Raw genomic sequence first — 16,479 nt, 5'->3', positions numbered from 1 at the left:
AACTATACAATTATGCCTTACATAAAGAGAAACCAACATTGTAGCTGGGGGAAGAGCACCAACTTTGGGACACATATTTTCATCAGTCCCTTCCAGGACCCCGAACTCTGCCAAGGTATAGACCTAAAATTCTTAATACTTATTCGTATCATATGAAATTATATAGTAGTTGTTGACTAACCTTAATTTCTCTTTGCTGGATTGTGAGTTACTTATGGGTGAAGATGGTATTTCATTATACTTTTAAATCCTTGAAATAAGACTCAATGCCTTAATGGCATATATTGTGTGTTCAATAAGTGCATATTTAGTAAGTAAATGAATTGATTAAAAAAAACATGAGCCTATACAGGACACAGGGGGAAATTAGTGCAATTTATTAAGACTGGATTTACAGAATCTTACAGATGGCTTTCATTGAAAAATGAAAAAAATGCCTATCATCCTTAAGTTAGTGATTAGATCCCTCCCTGTATTTGAGTGCTGAATTTTTTTGTACCATATGATACTTGGCCCATAGACGCATCTACCCATTCCCTAAGTATTAACAGAGTTCTATCTGTAGGGGCTTTTTGAAATGGATATTCGTGAACAAGACAGTGATAATAGAACAATAAGCACAGAAAAGCACACAGCTCAAACTTTCATAGAGCCATGCTTAGCACTGTCTTACTGCCACATAGTAATAGAGCAAAGGGAAAGTGGTGTTCAAGTTGTTCCTTGCTAAGCAACAGCGATCACAGTGTGTATAAAAAGAATTTCCATCCTGAAGTGTTCTTAGACAAAACACAGAAACTCTTGGGATTCAATGGACTGAAATACAAAATACATTTTCTCAAGTGGCCTGCCCTTCTCTCATGCCTTCTGAGCTTTGAAAATGGACTTTTTTTTTTAAATCAAAGGTTTCTTTGTAGTTGTGTAAGAGGTGGAGGCAGATATGGAAGAGACAAGGCCAGACTGTGGGTAGTGGAAATACATTGTTAAGTAAACTGTGACAGATGACATCTGTGCTTCTTCCATTACCTGGGGATAAGTCAGTCTGGCAGGTGTTCCGTTCTGGGCCAGGAACCCAGCCAGTTTTCTGCTGAAATGGGATTTCAAGAGGAGCCTGATGACTCAGAATTACACTATCTCTCATCCCCAGACTGAGGAAGTTGATGGAGGAGAGGAAGAAAGTGAGAATGGTTTCTTAGAACTGCATTCAACTCATTGTGTGGGAACCAGTTCAACATGAGGGACGCAAAGAGAACCATTTTATCACAGCCGAATCACTCTCTCAGGACAGCGGGAGAATAAATTCATCTGAATGGATCCACTGTCTGCTCTTTTATGATATCTTGATCAAAGAAGGTGAGATGTATTATCCACATAAAGGGCCACCTATTTGTTTTTTTCAATTTTCCACAATCCCTCTCATAGCAAACAAGGAGATGTGAGGAAATGTGGAGTTTCAAAGCTGACAGTGACTGTTGAAATGTCCACAGGAACATGATATCTTAACACAAGTCTGCTTTTCTTACTCTCTTTTTTCTTTCTCTTTTCTCTTTTTTCCTCTTTCTTCTTTTATTGTCCCCCTGTATCCGCCTCTCTTCTTTTTCTTTTTGAAACAAATAGTAACTTTACCAGAGCAGAAACACCCAGTATTTTTAACGGAAAGCAGGAGCTTTGCAAGCATCTGTATTTTATAACATATCCCCATCCTCAAATACAAATGAGAATCATGAATTTCAATTTCCAGCAGCTACATAGGCTTCACATGCAGTGAAGCAACTACCATAGAAACTATTCACTTTTTATATTTGACATACGAAGCTGATTTAAATCATTAGTGAGGCTCAGATTATGTTTCTCTCTTCCACTGTCCCTGAAATAAAACACTTTGGTGAAAAACTATCATTTAAGCAGAATGAAAATATTTCAATGAAATTTCCCCAACACAGTATATATGAGACTACAAGACACTTCTGTGGCCAAATAATTTGGAAAATTCCAGGTCAAACAAGATCTCATTATGGAGCTCACTAGTGCCTTTGATATACTGTGGTGCATTGCCAAACTCTGCACAAGAAATACAGTAAGCTGTATTTCTCAAACTAACCTAACCATGGAATTTTTCTCCCTGTGGGGCATCTGGGGGTGTTAGTATTTGATTAAACATTCTTGGAGAAACACTGGCTTAAAGAGTTTCAGAACATAGCATTCTAGCTGGCAGTGGTACAAAAACAGCCACTTTGCACATTTCCTACATTCGATTACAACCCCTAACTAAACAGATAGTTATGTTCCCAAACTCCAGTAAACTGTAAAGGGGGTTTAAAGCTCTTGTGAGGCCCCCTTCCCTGTTTCCAGTTGAGAGACTAGAACTTGGAGTAGGGAGGACAGCCACAGAGTGACGGTCTTGCCATTTTAAAGGGAGTTTCTATCTCTTTCTACCTCTTCTAAACTGGAGCATTGGAAAAACTTTCCCCAAATCCCTTCCACAGTTGTTTCACCACCTTCTCCCTCCCATTATTTTCCTGCCCTTCTCAAGAATGGTGGATGGCTACACATAGGACAAGCTGGTGGGGGAACGGGACCATTCTAGCCGCCCCTCCCAGGTTCATGCAAATAGCGGCAGGGAGCAACCAACATCTCCGCCCTCTGCAGAGTGCCCCCATTTTCAGAGCACATGCTCATTCTAGATAAACAGAACAAGGAAGAAACTTTTTTATACCTCAATTATCCACACTGATTAAATCTAGTCAACAAAAAATGACTCTAATAGACACAGATTAATAAAAGATGGTCCTTGTCTTTGAGAACAAGGACAGCCCAAAGGAAATAATAGGTATTTACACCCAGTGAAGTAAATACTTCATTAAAATGTATAAAAATTCTTGAGGCATCAAAGACTAGTTTGTCAATTTTACCTGGAATGGAAGAGGCCAAGAAAAGCTTTATATTGGAGGACAGACAACATAGATGAAAAGGTGCTTAAAAGTAGATTTAAAAGATGAGTAGGTATAAGTATCGTGAGGAAAGCAAATGAGGAAAACCACAGGGCATAAAAGGTCCTTAGGACTTTGGGATTAGCAGGTGTCTTCAATGGATGCCTCAGAATGCCAGGGTGAGTCTGGAGGACAATAATGCTGAGAGAGGCAAAACAGGCCAGAACCTGGGGGCGTGTGTGGAACATAAATGACTTGGGGTTTACCCTTTGATGTTAAAGGGAACCCCTATATAATTTTCATCAAAGCGGAGGTGCATTTAGGCTGATCGTTCTGGTATGAATAATGTTTGTGGAAAATGTCAAAAACGCATGGGTCAACAGCGTCAAACATCAGAAAGCAGCCTCATAATCTGAGGACTAAAACAATGTATTTAATTCAGTAATTCATTCATTAGGAGGTTAAAGGTGACACTGGCCATAATTCTGACCATAATGTGTTAAAGAAAATGAATGGAAGTGATAACTGAAGTAAAAAGGATTAAATCATGTGTAGTGGCCCCAGAGAAATATATTTATAAGAGAAAGGTTAAAGGAACATTTTATGCCAAAACAAGTCTAATCAAAAAAGTATAATTGAGTGAGAAAAACATTGTTCACATCAATATATAAAAATATACTATTATCTACTATTAATACTTTATTCAATTCACTTATAAAATAAGCAAGAAATACTATAACATGCAAGGCACATAACCAATCCTTAATAACAGTCCTGTGATTTTTATTTACTCATTTTAATTTTATTTTTTCCATTCCCTTTTTTCCTACTTATACTCTCCTGTCCCCACAATTACATTGTTTTAGATGATATTAAAATGCCCTTGTCCATTTAATTCCTCAGTGGACTGAACGAAAGCAAGCTAAATTAAATTATTACTGGCTAAGATACCTTGACAGGCTAAGTTTAAGGTTGCTGCCTTTAGCAGAAATAAAAATTCTCAACCTGTCAGGAAAAAAATAGTTATATTTCTGCTCCTCTAAATCTGCAGTGTAAGTCAGAGCGTCACAGGAGGAAAGCAGACTATGGGAGAATCTCTCTGTACCATGTAGTACCAATCATCCGCTGCCCCGGGTCTTCTCCTCAGACCCTGGAGAAGGAAACCCTCAGCTAGGGGCCAGCAGTCCTTGTGGTTGCTGCTAGTTTCTAAGGACTCTCCCCATGTATGTGAGACATACTTCACCCTAACGTCTCTGATGTTAGACTGAATGGTGTTACTACGTTCCATAAAACAAATGAGCATTTTTTTTACAGTTGAACTAAAATACTTGTGCTGGGAGGTAAATACACACACGTAATCAAATGCACTACTTATAACCAAGAACTACTTAACAATCGAGAGAGGTAGCCAGAGAGTTCTAATTCATCCTGTCTGCTGTTCCACCCAGAATCTGTGATTACAAGGATATAATGAATATAATCTGCAAGGACTGACTCAAGGACTCTTCTGAGCAGAGGAATGCGGAGTTCGACAAAACTGGGTTGGAATCTAAGCTCCTCGCCTTTCCTTGGCAGGTGAATCAACTTCCACGTTTCTGTTTTCTCAATAAGAAACTGCCTCAATAAGAAACCCGCCTTACAGACAGTGAGAGCACTTGAAAAGTAATGCTAGACAGATTAGACCTGGCCCATAGTAGGCAGTCCGGGGTGGTTCTAATATCTGTGGTGGGTTGCTTTCCCTTCTTTACAGTCCTCAAGATCTCCAGCCTAAGGTTTCTTATCAGTGAATTCGGAGCCATAAACCAATGACAACAGACTTAAGTGTTTTCAAAGCCAACTTTCGGGATGTTGATATATTATCCTAAAATTTTAGATACTACTTGGAAGAATTAAGCGACACTTTATTTGCAAAGACTGGCTCAGTGTTGAATTTCAAAATGAATTATGGAACTACAAATTTTTAATAGAATTTTATAATGAATTTCAAGGAAATTGAAATAAGTAAAGGTTAAACTGATAAGAGATTTAGAGAATGAGTTTTTGAAAGTCAAGATAAAGACTAAATGGTAGGAAGAAGTCTGGCCCATTTTACTTACTGCATCATCCAATAAGTTTCCTGTACTCTTTTTTCCAGAAGACTTTGATGAAGGGGAAGGTGAAGGAGAAGGGGCAGAAAGTGTTTCTTCTTGTTCAATCTCTTTTTCCAATTTTATCAAACCAGGAGGCTCCACGCCATACCTTTTAAAAGATACCAGATCACAAATGCATAACTTAAAATGATCCACTTACCATATGCTACATTTCATTAAGAACACTATAGGAACAAAGCAGTGATTTTTTTAAAATAACATTAACTTTTCTTGGCATGAAATGGAAAGTTCTTAAATGACATTCTTTTAAGCAGAGGAAAAACATACCCGCTCTGTGTGTGTATGTATATATACACACAGACATATAACATATAACATACTAAGATTAAATAAAAACTATAGGTAATATATTAATGAATCAATAATATAACCATATAAAATTTAGTCTTCAGCTTTCATATTTACTAACAAATGATATTAGTGCTATAATTGAATTGCTATTTTGGATACGATCTTGTTAAAGATGGAAATAAAATCAGTCAGAGCCAAGTTTGTAAACAGCGATCCCCCAAAATAAACATTCTTTTAAATGATTTCACAGAGAAGAAGTTCACTGTTAAATGTAGACCTCCTATGGGCTCTGGATAATGGACCATGGATTATACAGGTTACTCTCTTAAGAACAATATAAGGAAAGCATGTCCAGGGTTACTAGGAAAGAATATGAACAGAGAGGAAAGAGAAACAATTTGAAGTGACATGTTAAAAATTATTTGTTGTAAGTTATAAATGCCAAGAATTTATACAAAAAGAGAGAGATAGCTGTTATCAGTATTCTTACTGTTCTTACCTCCCATAATCATATTTTTGTTTGGCTAAACTTAAAATCAATTTGGTTTTTCTAGATGTACATCGATTATACCCAGGTGGAGGAGGCCAAAGATAATTCCAGAGTCTGAGAGCCAAGAAGGACCTTTGGGACCATCTAGTTACACACTCTTATTTGTACAGGCAAGAATACAGATCCAGAGAACATATAGAACTATGTACAACCTGGACAAAGATATAAATCGAGGTTCTCTGACTTCACGACTGAGACTGGTTTGCTCTGATATTTTAATCAGAGGGAAAAGTCACAGGTTATGGATAATCTACAAAGCAAACAATCTATACATAGAGAATATAAATATGTTCATAATAAATCTAGTATCTTAGATGAATAATACATTAAAACAATATTAAATGTAAAATTAATGTAAATGTAAAAATATTAAAATATAAAATGTAAAATATAAAATGTAAAAATATTAAATATTAAATGTAAAAGTGTACATTACTATCTTGTTCTAAAGGCTAGTTATTTTAACTGTTCAGCAGATATTTCTAGGCAAAAGCAATTTCCTCTCTCTTGAGGTTTTGTTCTTGTAGAAGTGCTCAATTAGCTTGATTCCTGGCCTTTCTCTCCCATGACTCATTCGTCTCCAATAAGTTAAAGGGTTTATCAAATTGTAAGTCTAAGAATAAAAGGAGCATGTTTGACTCAGTTTACCCTTCTTCTTCCAGGGCAGAAACTGCCCACAGGGAGGTCTCTATAGGAACTTCCACCCTGATTCATCTTTGCTTGCAATTAGGTGGTTAATTGGCCTAATTCTGCAGTTCTATTAAAGACAGTAAGCACGTCTATCAACTTGGTCCTTATTAATAACAAAGATGGTACTTGATGTTCTGTCTGCCACGCATTAATTTTCTAACTTTCTTCAGAATTTAGATGGTAAGGCCAGGTGTTCCGTGTCAGGTGCCCTTTGTGTGCTGGAAAACGTTAAAATCCAGTACAGAAGAGTTGAAGCTGGATCAACTCTGATGAACAACTGCTGTTTTGAGAACTGCCTCTACTGAACGCGGTAATTTAGTTACAAAAATCACTGACTGAAAGACCAGACCCCATTTACCATGTTGTGTTTTAACCTTTTACACGTTTGGCCACACAACGGGACATTCATTGAAACACATGCTGGACTGTAAATTCTCTAGCAATAAAGACCACTGTCCAATTTGCAACATCCACAGAAGCTAGCGCATGTTCTGGAACACAGTAGGCACTCACTACTGTTTAAATGGGGGAAAAAAACCTGTATTCTCATTTAACAATCATTTTAGGCTCCAAATATGTACCCGGTTGCAGTGTTTGGGATCTTTAAATGCATATCACTTTAATACAACATGTCGATCGATATTAAATATATATAAATGCTTTACCAAAAAATGCTCTAGATCAGGGGTCACCAACCCCCAGGTACTAGTCCATGGCCTGTTTGGAACCAGGCCACACTGCAGGAGGGGAACAGGCAGGTGAGGGAGCGGAGCTTGGCTGGCCTTCCCGCCTGAGCTCTGTCTCCAGTCCCCCCACCTCTGCCACATCCATGGACAAACTGTCTTCCACAAAACCAGTCCCCGTACCAGAAAGGGTGGGAACCAACGCTCTAGGTGACTTGAAAACCTATCCAAAACTAACATACATTTTTTTTACTTTCCAAACCTTACTAACTACACTGAACTCAACCCAGCATCTCATTACCATTCACAAGAACCAACAATACTCCCATGAAGATTTGGTCATTACTCTTCCCGAGGTGGACTTGAGCTAATTGTGTCATAACCTACTCTTCAAAGTGAGCAAGTCATTTAGCCTCAAGGAGTCCACTTCCCATCGGGAAAGTAGAGGTGAACATGGCCTGCCCTAGCGGCCTGATGGAGCTGTGGGGCACGGGCAGCGGAAGAGCATTGGACAGGTGCCTGCGTCTGGCGCACTGGGGCATCGTCACCCACATTATTTCTGGGCCTGTTCTATCTCCCTGTAAAATGGAAACTCTAACTCTTGTATTTTAATATTGTCAGGAGGAATTAAAACAGTATCCACGACATGCCTATCACAACCTCTAACACCTGTCATGACCTCTGAGATGGATGTTAATTGATGTTTGAAATGTTGCACCACCAGAAAACTGCAGCACTAAAGTACATTTGCCAAAGTGTTTACTTTTAAGGCATATTATACCACCAAAGTATAATATAACAGCATCAAAATTAAGATTTAGAGCAGTATTACTAATATTGTTTATATTAGTATTGTTTGTAACCCTTACAAAAAATAAAATCATGTACCATAGGCTTTTGTTGAATCAATTTTCCTAGAGGTGTGGAATGGCAGGCGTACCTCAGTGCTGGAGTGGAGCAACCCAAGTGATAAATTCGGCTTCACTCCTAACTCACTTGATGAACGTCAGCAGACAACTCTTTCTTACTTTCCCTAGACATATGAATTCTTTTTTAAATATACATATATTTTTTATTTTATTGATTATGCCATTACATTTATTATACTTCCCCCCTCCGTTCCCCTCCCCCCTGCACACCCCTCCCCCCCATTCCTTCCCTTTAGTTCATGAACACGTGTCTCAGGTTCTTTAGATTCTATATTTCCCATACTATTCTTACCCTCCCCCCTATCTATTTTCTATCTACTGTCTATGCTACTTATTTTCTGTACCTTCTCCCCCCTTCTCCATCTCCCACTCCCCTGTGATCTTCACATGTGATCTTCATTTCTATGGTTCACTCCTGATCTAGCTGTCCTCTTAATTTGCTTTTGTTTTAAGTGTGGTTGTTGATAACTGTGAGTTTGCTGTCCTTTCACTGTTCATCTTTTTTATCTTCTTTTTCTTAGGTAAGTCCCTTTAACATTTCATAGAATAAGGGCTTGGTGATGATGAACTCCTTGAATTTGATCTTATCTGAGAAGCACTTTATCTGTCCTTCCATTCTAAATGAAAGCTTTGCTGGATAGATCAGTCTTGGTTGTAGGTCTTTGGTTTTCATGACTTGGAATACTTCTTTCCAGCCCCTTCTTGCCTGTAGGGTCTCTTTTGAGAAATCCGCTGACAGTATGATGGGAACTCCTTTGTAGGTGACTGTCCCCTTATCTCTTGCTGCTTCTAGGATTCTGTCCTTCATTTTAATCTTGGCTAATGTAATGGTGATGTGCCTTGGTGTGTTTCTTCTTGGGTCCAACTTCTTTGGGACTCTCTGAGCTTCCTGGATTTCCTGGAAGTCTATTTTCTTTGCCAGAATGGGGAAGTTCCCTTTTATTATTTGTTCAAATAAGGTTTCCACTGGTGGGTGTTCCTCTTCCCCTTCTGGTACCCCTATAATTCATATGTTGGAACATTTAAAGATGTCGTGGAGGTTCCTCAGCCTCTCCTCATTTTTTTGAATTCTTGTTTCTTCATATTTTTCTGTTTGGTCATTTTTTCCTTCCTTCTGGTCTACTCCCTTGATTTGAGTCCCAGTTTCCTTTCCATTACTATTGGTTTCCTGTGCATTACCATTCACTTCAATTAGTTTAGCCTTCATATGTTCCTCTAATTTGTGACTAAAATTAACCAGTTCTGTGAGCATCCTCATCACCAGTGTTTTGAACTGTGCATCTGATAGTTTGGCTATTTCTTCAACGCTTAGATTTATTGGCTCCGGGGCTCTGAGTTCTTCTGGAGCCATGTTTTTATCTGTTTGTGCCTGTTACATTAGAGAAGAGGTGCCTTAGGCGTTCACCAGGGTGGAGTGACCCAGGGCGCTGGTTTGTGAAGCTGATGTGGGGGCGGAGTCAGAGAGGGAGCACTGGCGGTCCTCTCCGCTAGTTCAGTCTGCCTCACCGCTCACCCCCTGCCTGTTTATCTGAGCACAAATGTGCAATCCCACTACCCTGCGCCTCGCGGTCTCAATGCTCGCCTCTTCACTGGTTTATCTGCACGCAAATGCTCGACTGACCGCAGACAGCCAGCCGAGCCTCTTCCCTGTGTCCGCCCGTAGCTATCCCGCACCTGGGATCTGCGCCCTTGGCTGCCTGTGCACCTCTGGGGTTGGGGGATCTTCCCTGCCCGACCCGCTCTGCTGCTGGCTTTGCCCCCTCACCAGTTTAGCTGAGCATTTCATTGTTTTTGAACTCCATATTGTTGATTTTCTGTGTGGTCTGGTTGCGTTTATTGTTGTTAAAACTTTGTTCTTTTTAGGTTTGGTTGTGCGATGATGCAAAGTGTTTCAACCTATGCCTTCATCTTGGCGGAAGTCTCTAGACATAGGAATTCTTAGTTCTATCAAGGTATAACATTTTATGTTTAATGTACTTAAGAGAATAACATAAACTGGGCAGTGGGAGTAGAGGAATTTAAAGCACTAGAAGTCACAGCCAATTAAATATCAATCCTAAGTGAAAACATCGTATTTGAAGTATAAAGTAGGTCAATGGGAAAATATGATTTCATTCATAATTGTAGGTGGATTCATGCCACCTTTCAGGAACAGGTTACATAATTTTCTTCTTTTTTCTCTTTTCTTTACAAAGTAAAATAAAAAATATGTTATTAGAGTGACAATAGGTTTCACTCAATGTCTGATACAAAGTAGATTAAGTTTAGATGAAGTTGGTGACACAGTTACGCATGGAATCTTGCCCTGGAGATTTTTCTTTATCTGGGAATGCTGAAAATTAGCTATGCCACTGAACACAGAAAATCAACACTAAGCCCCAAATCTCTGCTTATATTGGCTTTTGAATACTTCAGGCTGCCTAAGGTATAGTCAGCCGGTCCAGAAATGCACACTTAAGTACAATTCATTGGCTTCCTGTCTGTCTGGAGATGTCAACAGGCCATAAATCATGAAATTCCCCTGAGCTGGGGGCTCACACCTGCAAGCCAACTCAGTCACCAAATAGATCTTTTAGTTCTCCCCAAAAGGCTGCTTCATTATAATTTCTATGATTAACTCTGTACCACTTCACATTTCTAGTCTGTCTATGAGGTTTTCACAAATTGATACTATTTTCTACTCCTTTCCAACCACAAGATTTTAGAGCTTTGGGGGGTTCAAGCTGCTGTAGCTTTCAAACTGAATAAGCACCTAACTAAAGCAAGAAGCTTGAACCCACTAAGACCAATTCCTCACATCTGCATACATCCCAGTGATAAAAATGTAGGGTGGACAATGAAAGGGCAATACATGACTTTGTCTCATTGAAACTATTATTAAGTGCTAGGGAATGGTCTTATGGTTAATGACTTTATGATCAGATTCTAAAAAAATGGACTTTTCATTTTTCTGGCATGTGACACACTTATGAGATTGTTCTCTAGATGAAACGACTGAGCCCCAAATGAGAAAATTTACTCAAACTATTTAGGAGATGATAGTTTTAAACAAAAGGTATTGAGAGCTAATTTTAGCAGAGTTAAAGGAACACATTTTAGAAACTCTTCCTGTTTAAAGCATGTAACAGGCAGGTCACAGATTCTTACACAATAGTTTTTGCTCCATTTTCATTCTGTCTTCAAGTAATTTAAAGATAGATTTAGATTTGGAAGAAAATTTCACCCATGTGAAAACATGTAATATTCTTAGAAGTCAGAGTCAAGTGCTTTAACTAAGATGGATTCATTGATAAGTCTTTGTATAAAAATATTTTTCTTTTAAGTAACATTTCACTGGGCCGTGGATTGAAATAGAAGACTAACAAAATTACTTGTAGAGTATATTCCTTTTGAATAGCCATGCATTTTGCTAAATCAAGGAAGTTTTCAGAAATGAAAATATAAAAAGCTCCACTATGATGTTGGTGATTGGCAATGGCCACAAACCGAAACACCAAGTGTCTTACTTTTATTGTAAAGCTAATCTTAGTGCTATAGTCTGTAGAAAAGTTGAATTCATAGTAACTTTTACTTAGGAACAAATATCAAAGCACTGTCATCAAAGGACTGCTGAAGTTTTACTGACCTGCCTTTGCTGAATATTTTACTTTTCAGAAAGCAAGCAGGTATGTTTCACACCCAGGAACAGACACTGTTTCTGAAATAATGAGGGATTTCCCTCCAGTGATGAGAGCTCAATTTAGTTGAAAACAAAAGGAAGTTTTACCCATGAGAACACAGAGAAGTGGTTTCGTTCTCCCCTCTCAGAACTCAGAGAAACCCACAGCTCCCGAAGGAGCTTCGCTGCGGGTTCCCACGCAGGAGAATAGGGCAGAGAATCGGAAACACTTTGCCAGTCATATCCAAAGTAATGTTGATGCTTTTAGGATGATAGTTATGTACTTTGAGAAGGAAATATTTAGAATTAATACCAAAAAAAGCATCATCTACCAGTAATAAAATAAAAATTCACAGGGTTGTATTGGGAACTTTGTTGCGCTCAAAACTCATCTGCTAGGTACAAATGATTGTTGTGATTCTCAGAGTTCTGCCAAAATCACTTTTAGTTTTGGCTAAAACTGTCTTAATAATTTATGTAATCCTCCATGGAGGAGTCGGGGGAGGAGGAAGCACAAAATAAGGATCTAGATATAAGGTTAATATATATTAAAATATTGGAGTAAAATGAGATTAAGGGATGAATCTTCCCTTTAACTAAAATATGCTTCAACATAGGGCTAAGGGAGAGAGACTTGAGTTTTCTGTTTATAAAGCACAACTGAACTTCTGTTAAAACTGAAATCTTTCAAGTGTGTAGGGAAAAACTTCAGTAGACGTTGGTACTTCAATGCTCAGTCTATCCAATTCATAGTCAACTGTTTAACCTCATGCTGCATACAACAAAAGTGTAACACCCTGAAAAAATCTCTTAGCATATTCTCTCTTTTTCAGTGACAGGGTGTAATACCTCATACCCCTCCAGTAGGTGAAGAAAATGAAAAGCAAAACTTACAAATGGAGTGTTGTAATGTAAGGGGATCTTACTCCTTAGATAACTCCTTTGTGAAATTAGTAATTGTTCCTTTGTAACATGAATAAATACTGCTTTTGTCAGCTTGCATGACCATAAACAGGGGGGAATAGAACAACCTCTTCTTATCACAAATAATAATAACAATAATAATAGGTGGCAGGGGGAAATTTTTGGAAGTGATCAATATGGTTATGGCATAGATTGTGGCAATGTTCTCACAGATCTCTATGTACCTCCACACTCATCAAGTTGTATGTATTAAATATGAACAACTTTGTGTAGGTCAATTATACCTCAATAACAATGTTTTTTTTTAAAGGAGTAACCCAGAATTGCAATTTTAAAATACTTGGGGGAAAAGACCAAGATGTAAAGCTCCTCATATGATGCTTCACCTTGAAACTGACCAAACCATGATTCTATCTCATTAACCAAGACTTTAGTTTGCTTTATGTACTGTGGCAAGGGGCAATTTACACCAGATATAGAGTTGGAGGGAAGATGATTGCTAAAGGCATTTTTGTCATTGGATATGATGTCTTCTCCTTTGAGGACTCAATCATAGTTAAAATATTCAATTAGCAGGATTGCTAATCAAAGTGTTCAGGTAACAAAAAATATAATTACAAAAAATAAAATAAATCCAGAAAACACGCAAGTAATATAAACTATACAGAGGAAAGACAATTTGCAACTAATTTTGTAGATAATGCAACTCCTTCTCTTTATCTCTATATCACAACTTTCAGATTCAAGATGCTTATGGATTCTTATAGATAAAATATTAAAGCAACAATCTGTCATTAGAATATTCTGACAATATAATCAAAACAAGGAACTAAACCAAAAGCTTCCTGCCTAACCTGTTAGTAGGAACACTAGACCAGCTATGTTTCCTTTACTCTAGCATTTCAGTGGCAGGCAGTCATTTACTGAGATTTTAGTGTTTGTGTTTTCCTCCATCACCCCTGTATTTTTGACTTCCCCCTTTTGGGAAATATCTGCTCAGTCCTTGCTATTCCTTTGACTCAAAACTGTTTGTCCTGTAGGCCAGAAGCCCCAAGACTGGTGGAAGGCTTGGCAGAGTTGAAGAAGCAGCAGGTACCTTTGTCTTGTTCCCTCACAGAACCCAAGAAGGAGGCAACCCAGAGAGGAAAGGAAGTTCTAAGTAACAGCCAGACTCTGCAAGCTTGAACTTCATCTGAGGAGGCAAGACCTGAGTGGACTAAAGACTAGGGAACCCTCACCAAAGGCCTTCACACAATATCTGAGAATGGTGTGGAAGTGCACAGAGAAAGCTCAGAATGCCTCAAATTGATTTGTTCACTACTTGCTGCCTGGAACATTAGTCATATTTAATTTGAAAAAAATTAATTAAAGAAATCATTCTCTCACCCAATTATTGTGGCAAAGTGAAATGCATATCTGGTATACAACTTGTTAAAATAACACTGCTTATGGTGTTTTAAAGAACTTGGCGTTCCTCATTTTTTTATTACAGGTTAATTTTTTATTAGATTAAATACAGAAAGTTTTGTACCAATTGCTGATGTGCACACCTGTATTTTCTTTTACTTGATTTTCTTTATAAATTTCTCTTTGTGGATTTATATCCAGAGTTAGCTCTCATTTTAGCTTATTGGTTAATCTGACCTCAACTCTGTAAGTATACCCAGATCTGGTTGAGAAGACATCTTCTAATGTATTCTGATTTTAATTTTGCATTAAGACTTCTTCAAAGATTTAAAGCTTCATTTCTGATTTTTTTTGGCTTCACAGAATTGTCATAATCCCTGCTTGATGGTTTGTAAGAACACATGAAATAAAGCCAGCTAGCTAATAAAATCCCTTCCTCTGCTTCTTTAAATATCATTATGATTTCCACAATTGTTTCTTGTTTATTTTTGCCAGAAGACAAATTCCCAAGATGTCTCTACATAAGAATTATAATATTCTATGTCTTTCTCTAGTCAAAATATGGGTAATAGTTTAAAAACTATTTCCCCACTCAGTAATAAAAGTAAAAAATGCTAAGAGATGGGATGGTTAATGGGGGAAAATGAGAAAAATGAACAAAAGAGGAGGCCAAACATTATTAATAAAGAGGAAAGAGGGAGAGATAGGATAAAGGATTAAAGAAAGAAAGTAATGGGACTAGACTTTCCAATAATGAAAGACCAATCGTCACATACAACTTTATGTACAGGACTTTCTCCCAACCCCCAAGAAAGAGTGGCTTTGACAACAGGATCACGATATTAAGAATATCGGAGGCATGTGTTTCGTTTGAACAGCTGTTCTTGAGATGGTGCTACTGATTACATTTGTAGGAATAGCTTTCTCAACAGATTCAACACCAGCAACAAAAGCCATCGCTGTTTTTCACATGCTTGGATGCAGAGATGGTCCATGACTTAACACAGTAGCAGTCAGCTGACCTACCTGGCTGCAATCCGGCCCAGCTCTAGCAAGCAGAGACACACTTCTCTGGGTTGCTTGTGGAGGACTGAAAGACAAGATAGAGGCGGAAATGTTTATGATATAAGGGATTGTAAAGCAACTCAGTAGCAAACAGGCTTGCCATTGACCCTCTCATCCCCAATGAACTAGTCTTCATTCTAACATTCAAAACACCAGCCTACCCCACAGAAAACTTCACTTTACTAAAGTCCCAAAGTAGTGGTCAAAACTCTTTGTGTAATGCCCCTTCCCAAAGCCATTAGTCTCAGGAAATCTATGTAAATCAATGTAAATCTACCTATGTAAATCTTATCCTAAATTTATTTTCTTTAATTAGTTAATTTCAGTAAGTCAATATTAGAAACATATGTGGCTACAATTATTGCATAAATACTTGATAGGTATTCTAAAACAGCACACAGAAGACTAGGGAACAAAGATGGGTCTTTTTAAAATCCTAGGTTTATCTTCACTAGTGATTTTGGCATAAGTAACGTAATGAATAAGAATAAAAATTACACACCACAGTTCTTTGTTATCCTTTAAGCAAAGCTGTCAAGTGATACATTAAAATTTAATGTCTTCTCTTAATAAAATCTAATTAAATGATAATTTATAAAGAAACACTGACTGGATTTTACAAATATAGAACAATATATACCATCAGCCAGACTTGCTCCTAAAATGAGCAAATTAGAAGACTATCATTTGCATTAACATTTTATTTGAATATAACATGATTACTTAATAAATCTTTACCAATTGCTTTGGACACATTCAATAATGTTGACAAATAACACTTGCATTTATTGAGCCTACCAGAGGAGTGTGTACTGCTTATATTTCTTTTTAAATCATGATTAGAGAATTTTTAAATGTTATTTTATACAACACCTAATAAAGACAACAGATATTGAAAAAATATCACATTGAGAATTGTCTTTGCATAAACAAAGCTAATATCCTAATTAATAAATATATCAGCTTATTCAAAAACTTTTCAAAAGTTGTAATGTTGCTTTAATTCTTAAACAGAATTTTATAATTCAATATCCCAGCATTATTCCATTCCTTTAATTTAAACATCTAATTTCTTCTATATACAGATTAAGGTAGTGGCAATATTTGGTCCAGGATCACCAGAATGGAATTTTGGGGAGTGTGTGGTGATTAGAAAAATATTCTTTCTTGAATTTTATGTGTATGATTTCACTTAGGCTTAAACA

General features: G+C 37.5%; 1 protein-coding gene across 6 annotated transcripts in view; it reads right to left on the bottom strand.

Annotated features, from left to right (window-relative positions):
- Window positions 1–16,479, bottom strand: part of GAS2 (growth arrest specific 2) — a 117,052-nt gene that overhangs the window by 49,062 nt on the left and 51,511 nt on the right. For all 6 annotated transcript variants that reach the window (XM_053673090.1, XM_053673089.1, XM_053673088.1 and 3 more), the window contains exons 5-6: window positions 15,236–15,299; window positions 5,024–5,165 (exon numbers count right to left, since the gene is read on the bottom strand). In XM_053673090.1, the coding sequence (XP_053529065.1) occupies window positions 5,024–5,165; window positions 15,236–15,299 (206 nt within the window). The remainder of the gene's footprint in view (window positions 1–5,023; window positions 5,166–15,235; window positions 15,300–16,479) is intronic.

This window comes from Artibeus jamaicensis, unplaced genomic scaffold (genome assembly GCF_021234435.1).
Source record: "Artibeus jamaicensis isolate MK-2021 breed Jamaican fruit bat unplaced genomic scaffold, CSHL_Jam_final contig_797, whole genome shotgun sequence".
NCBI lineage: Eukaryota > Metazoa > Chordata > Mammalia > Chiroptera > Phyllostomidae > Artibeus > Artibeus jamaicensis.
This window is presented reverse-complemented; position numbering and strand designations above follow the sequence as displayed.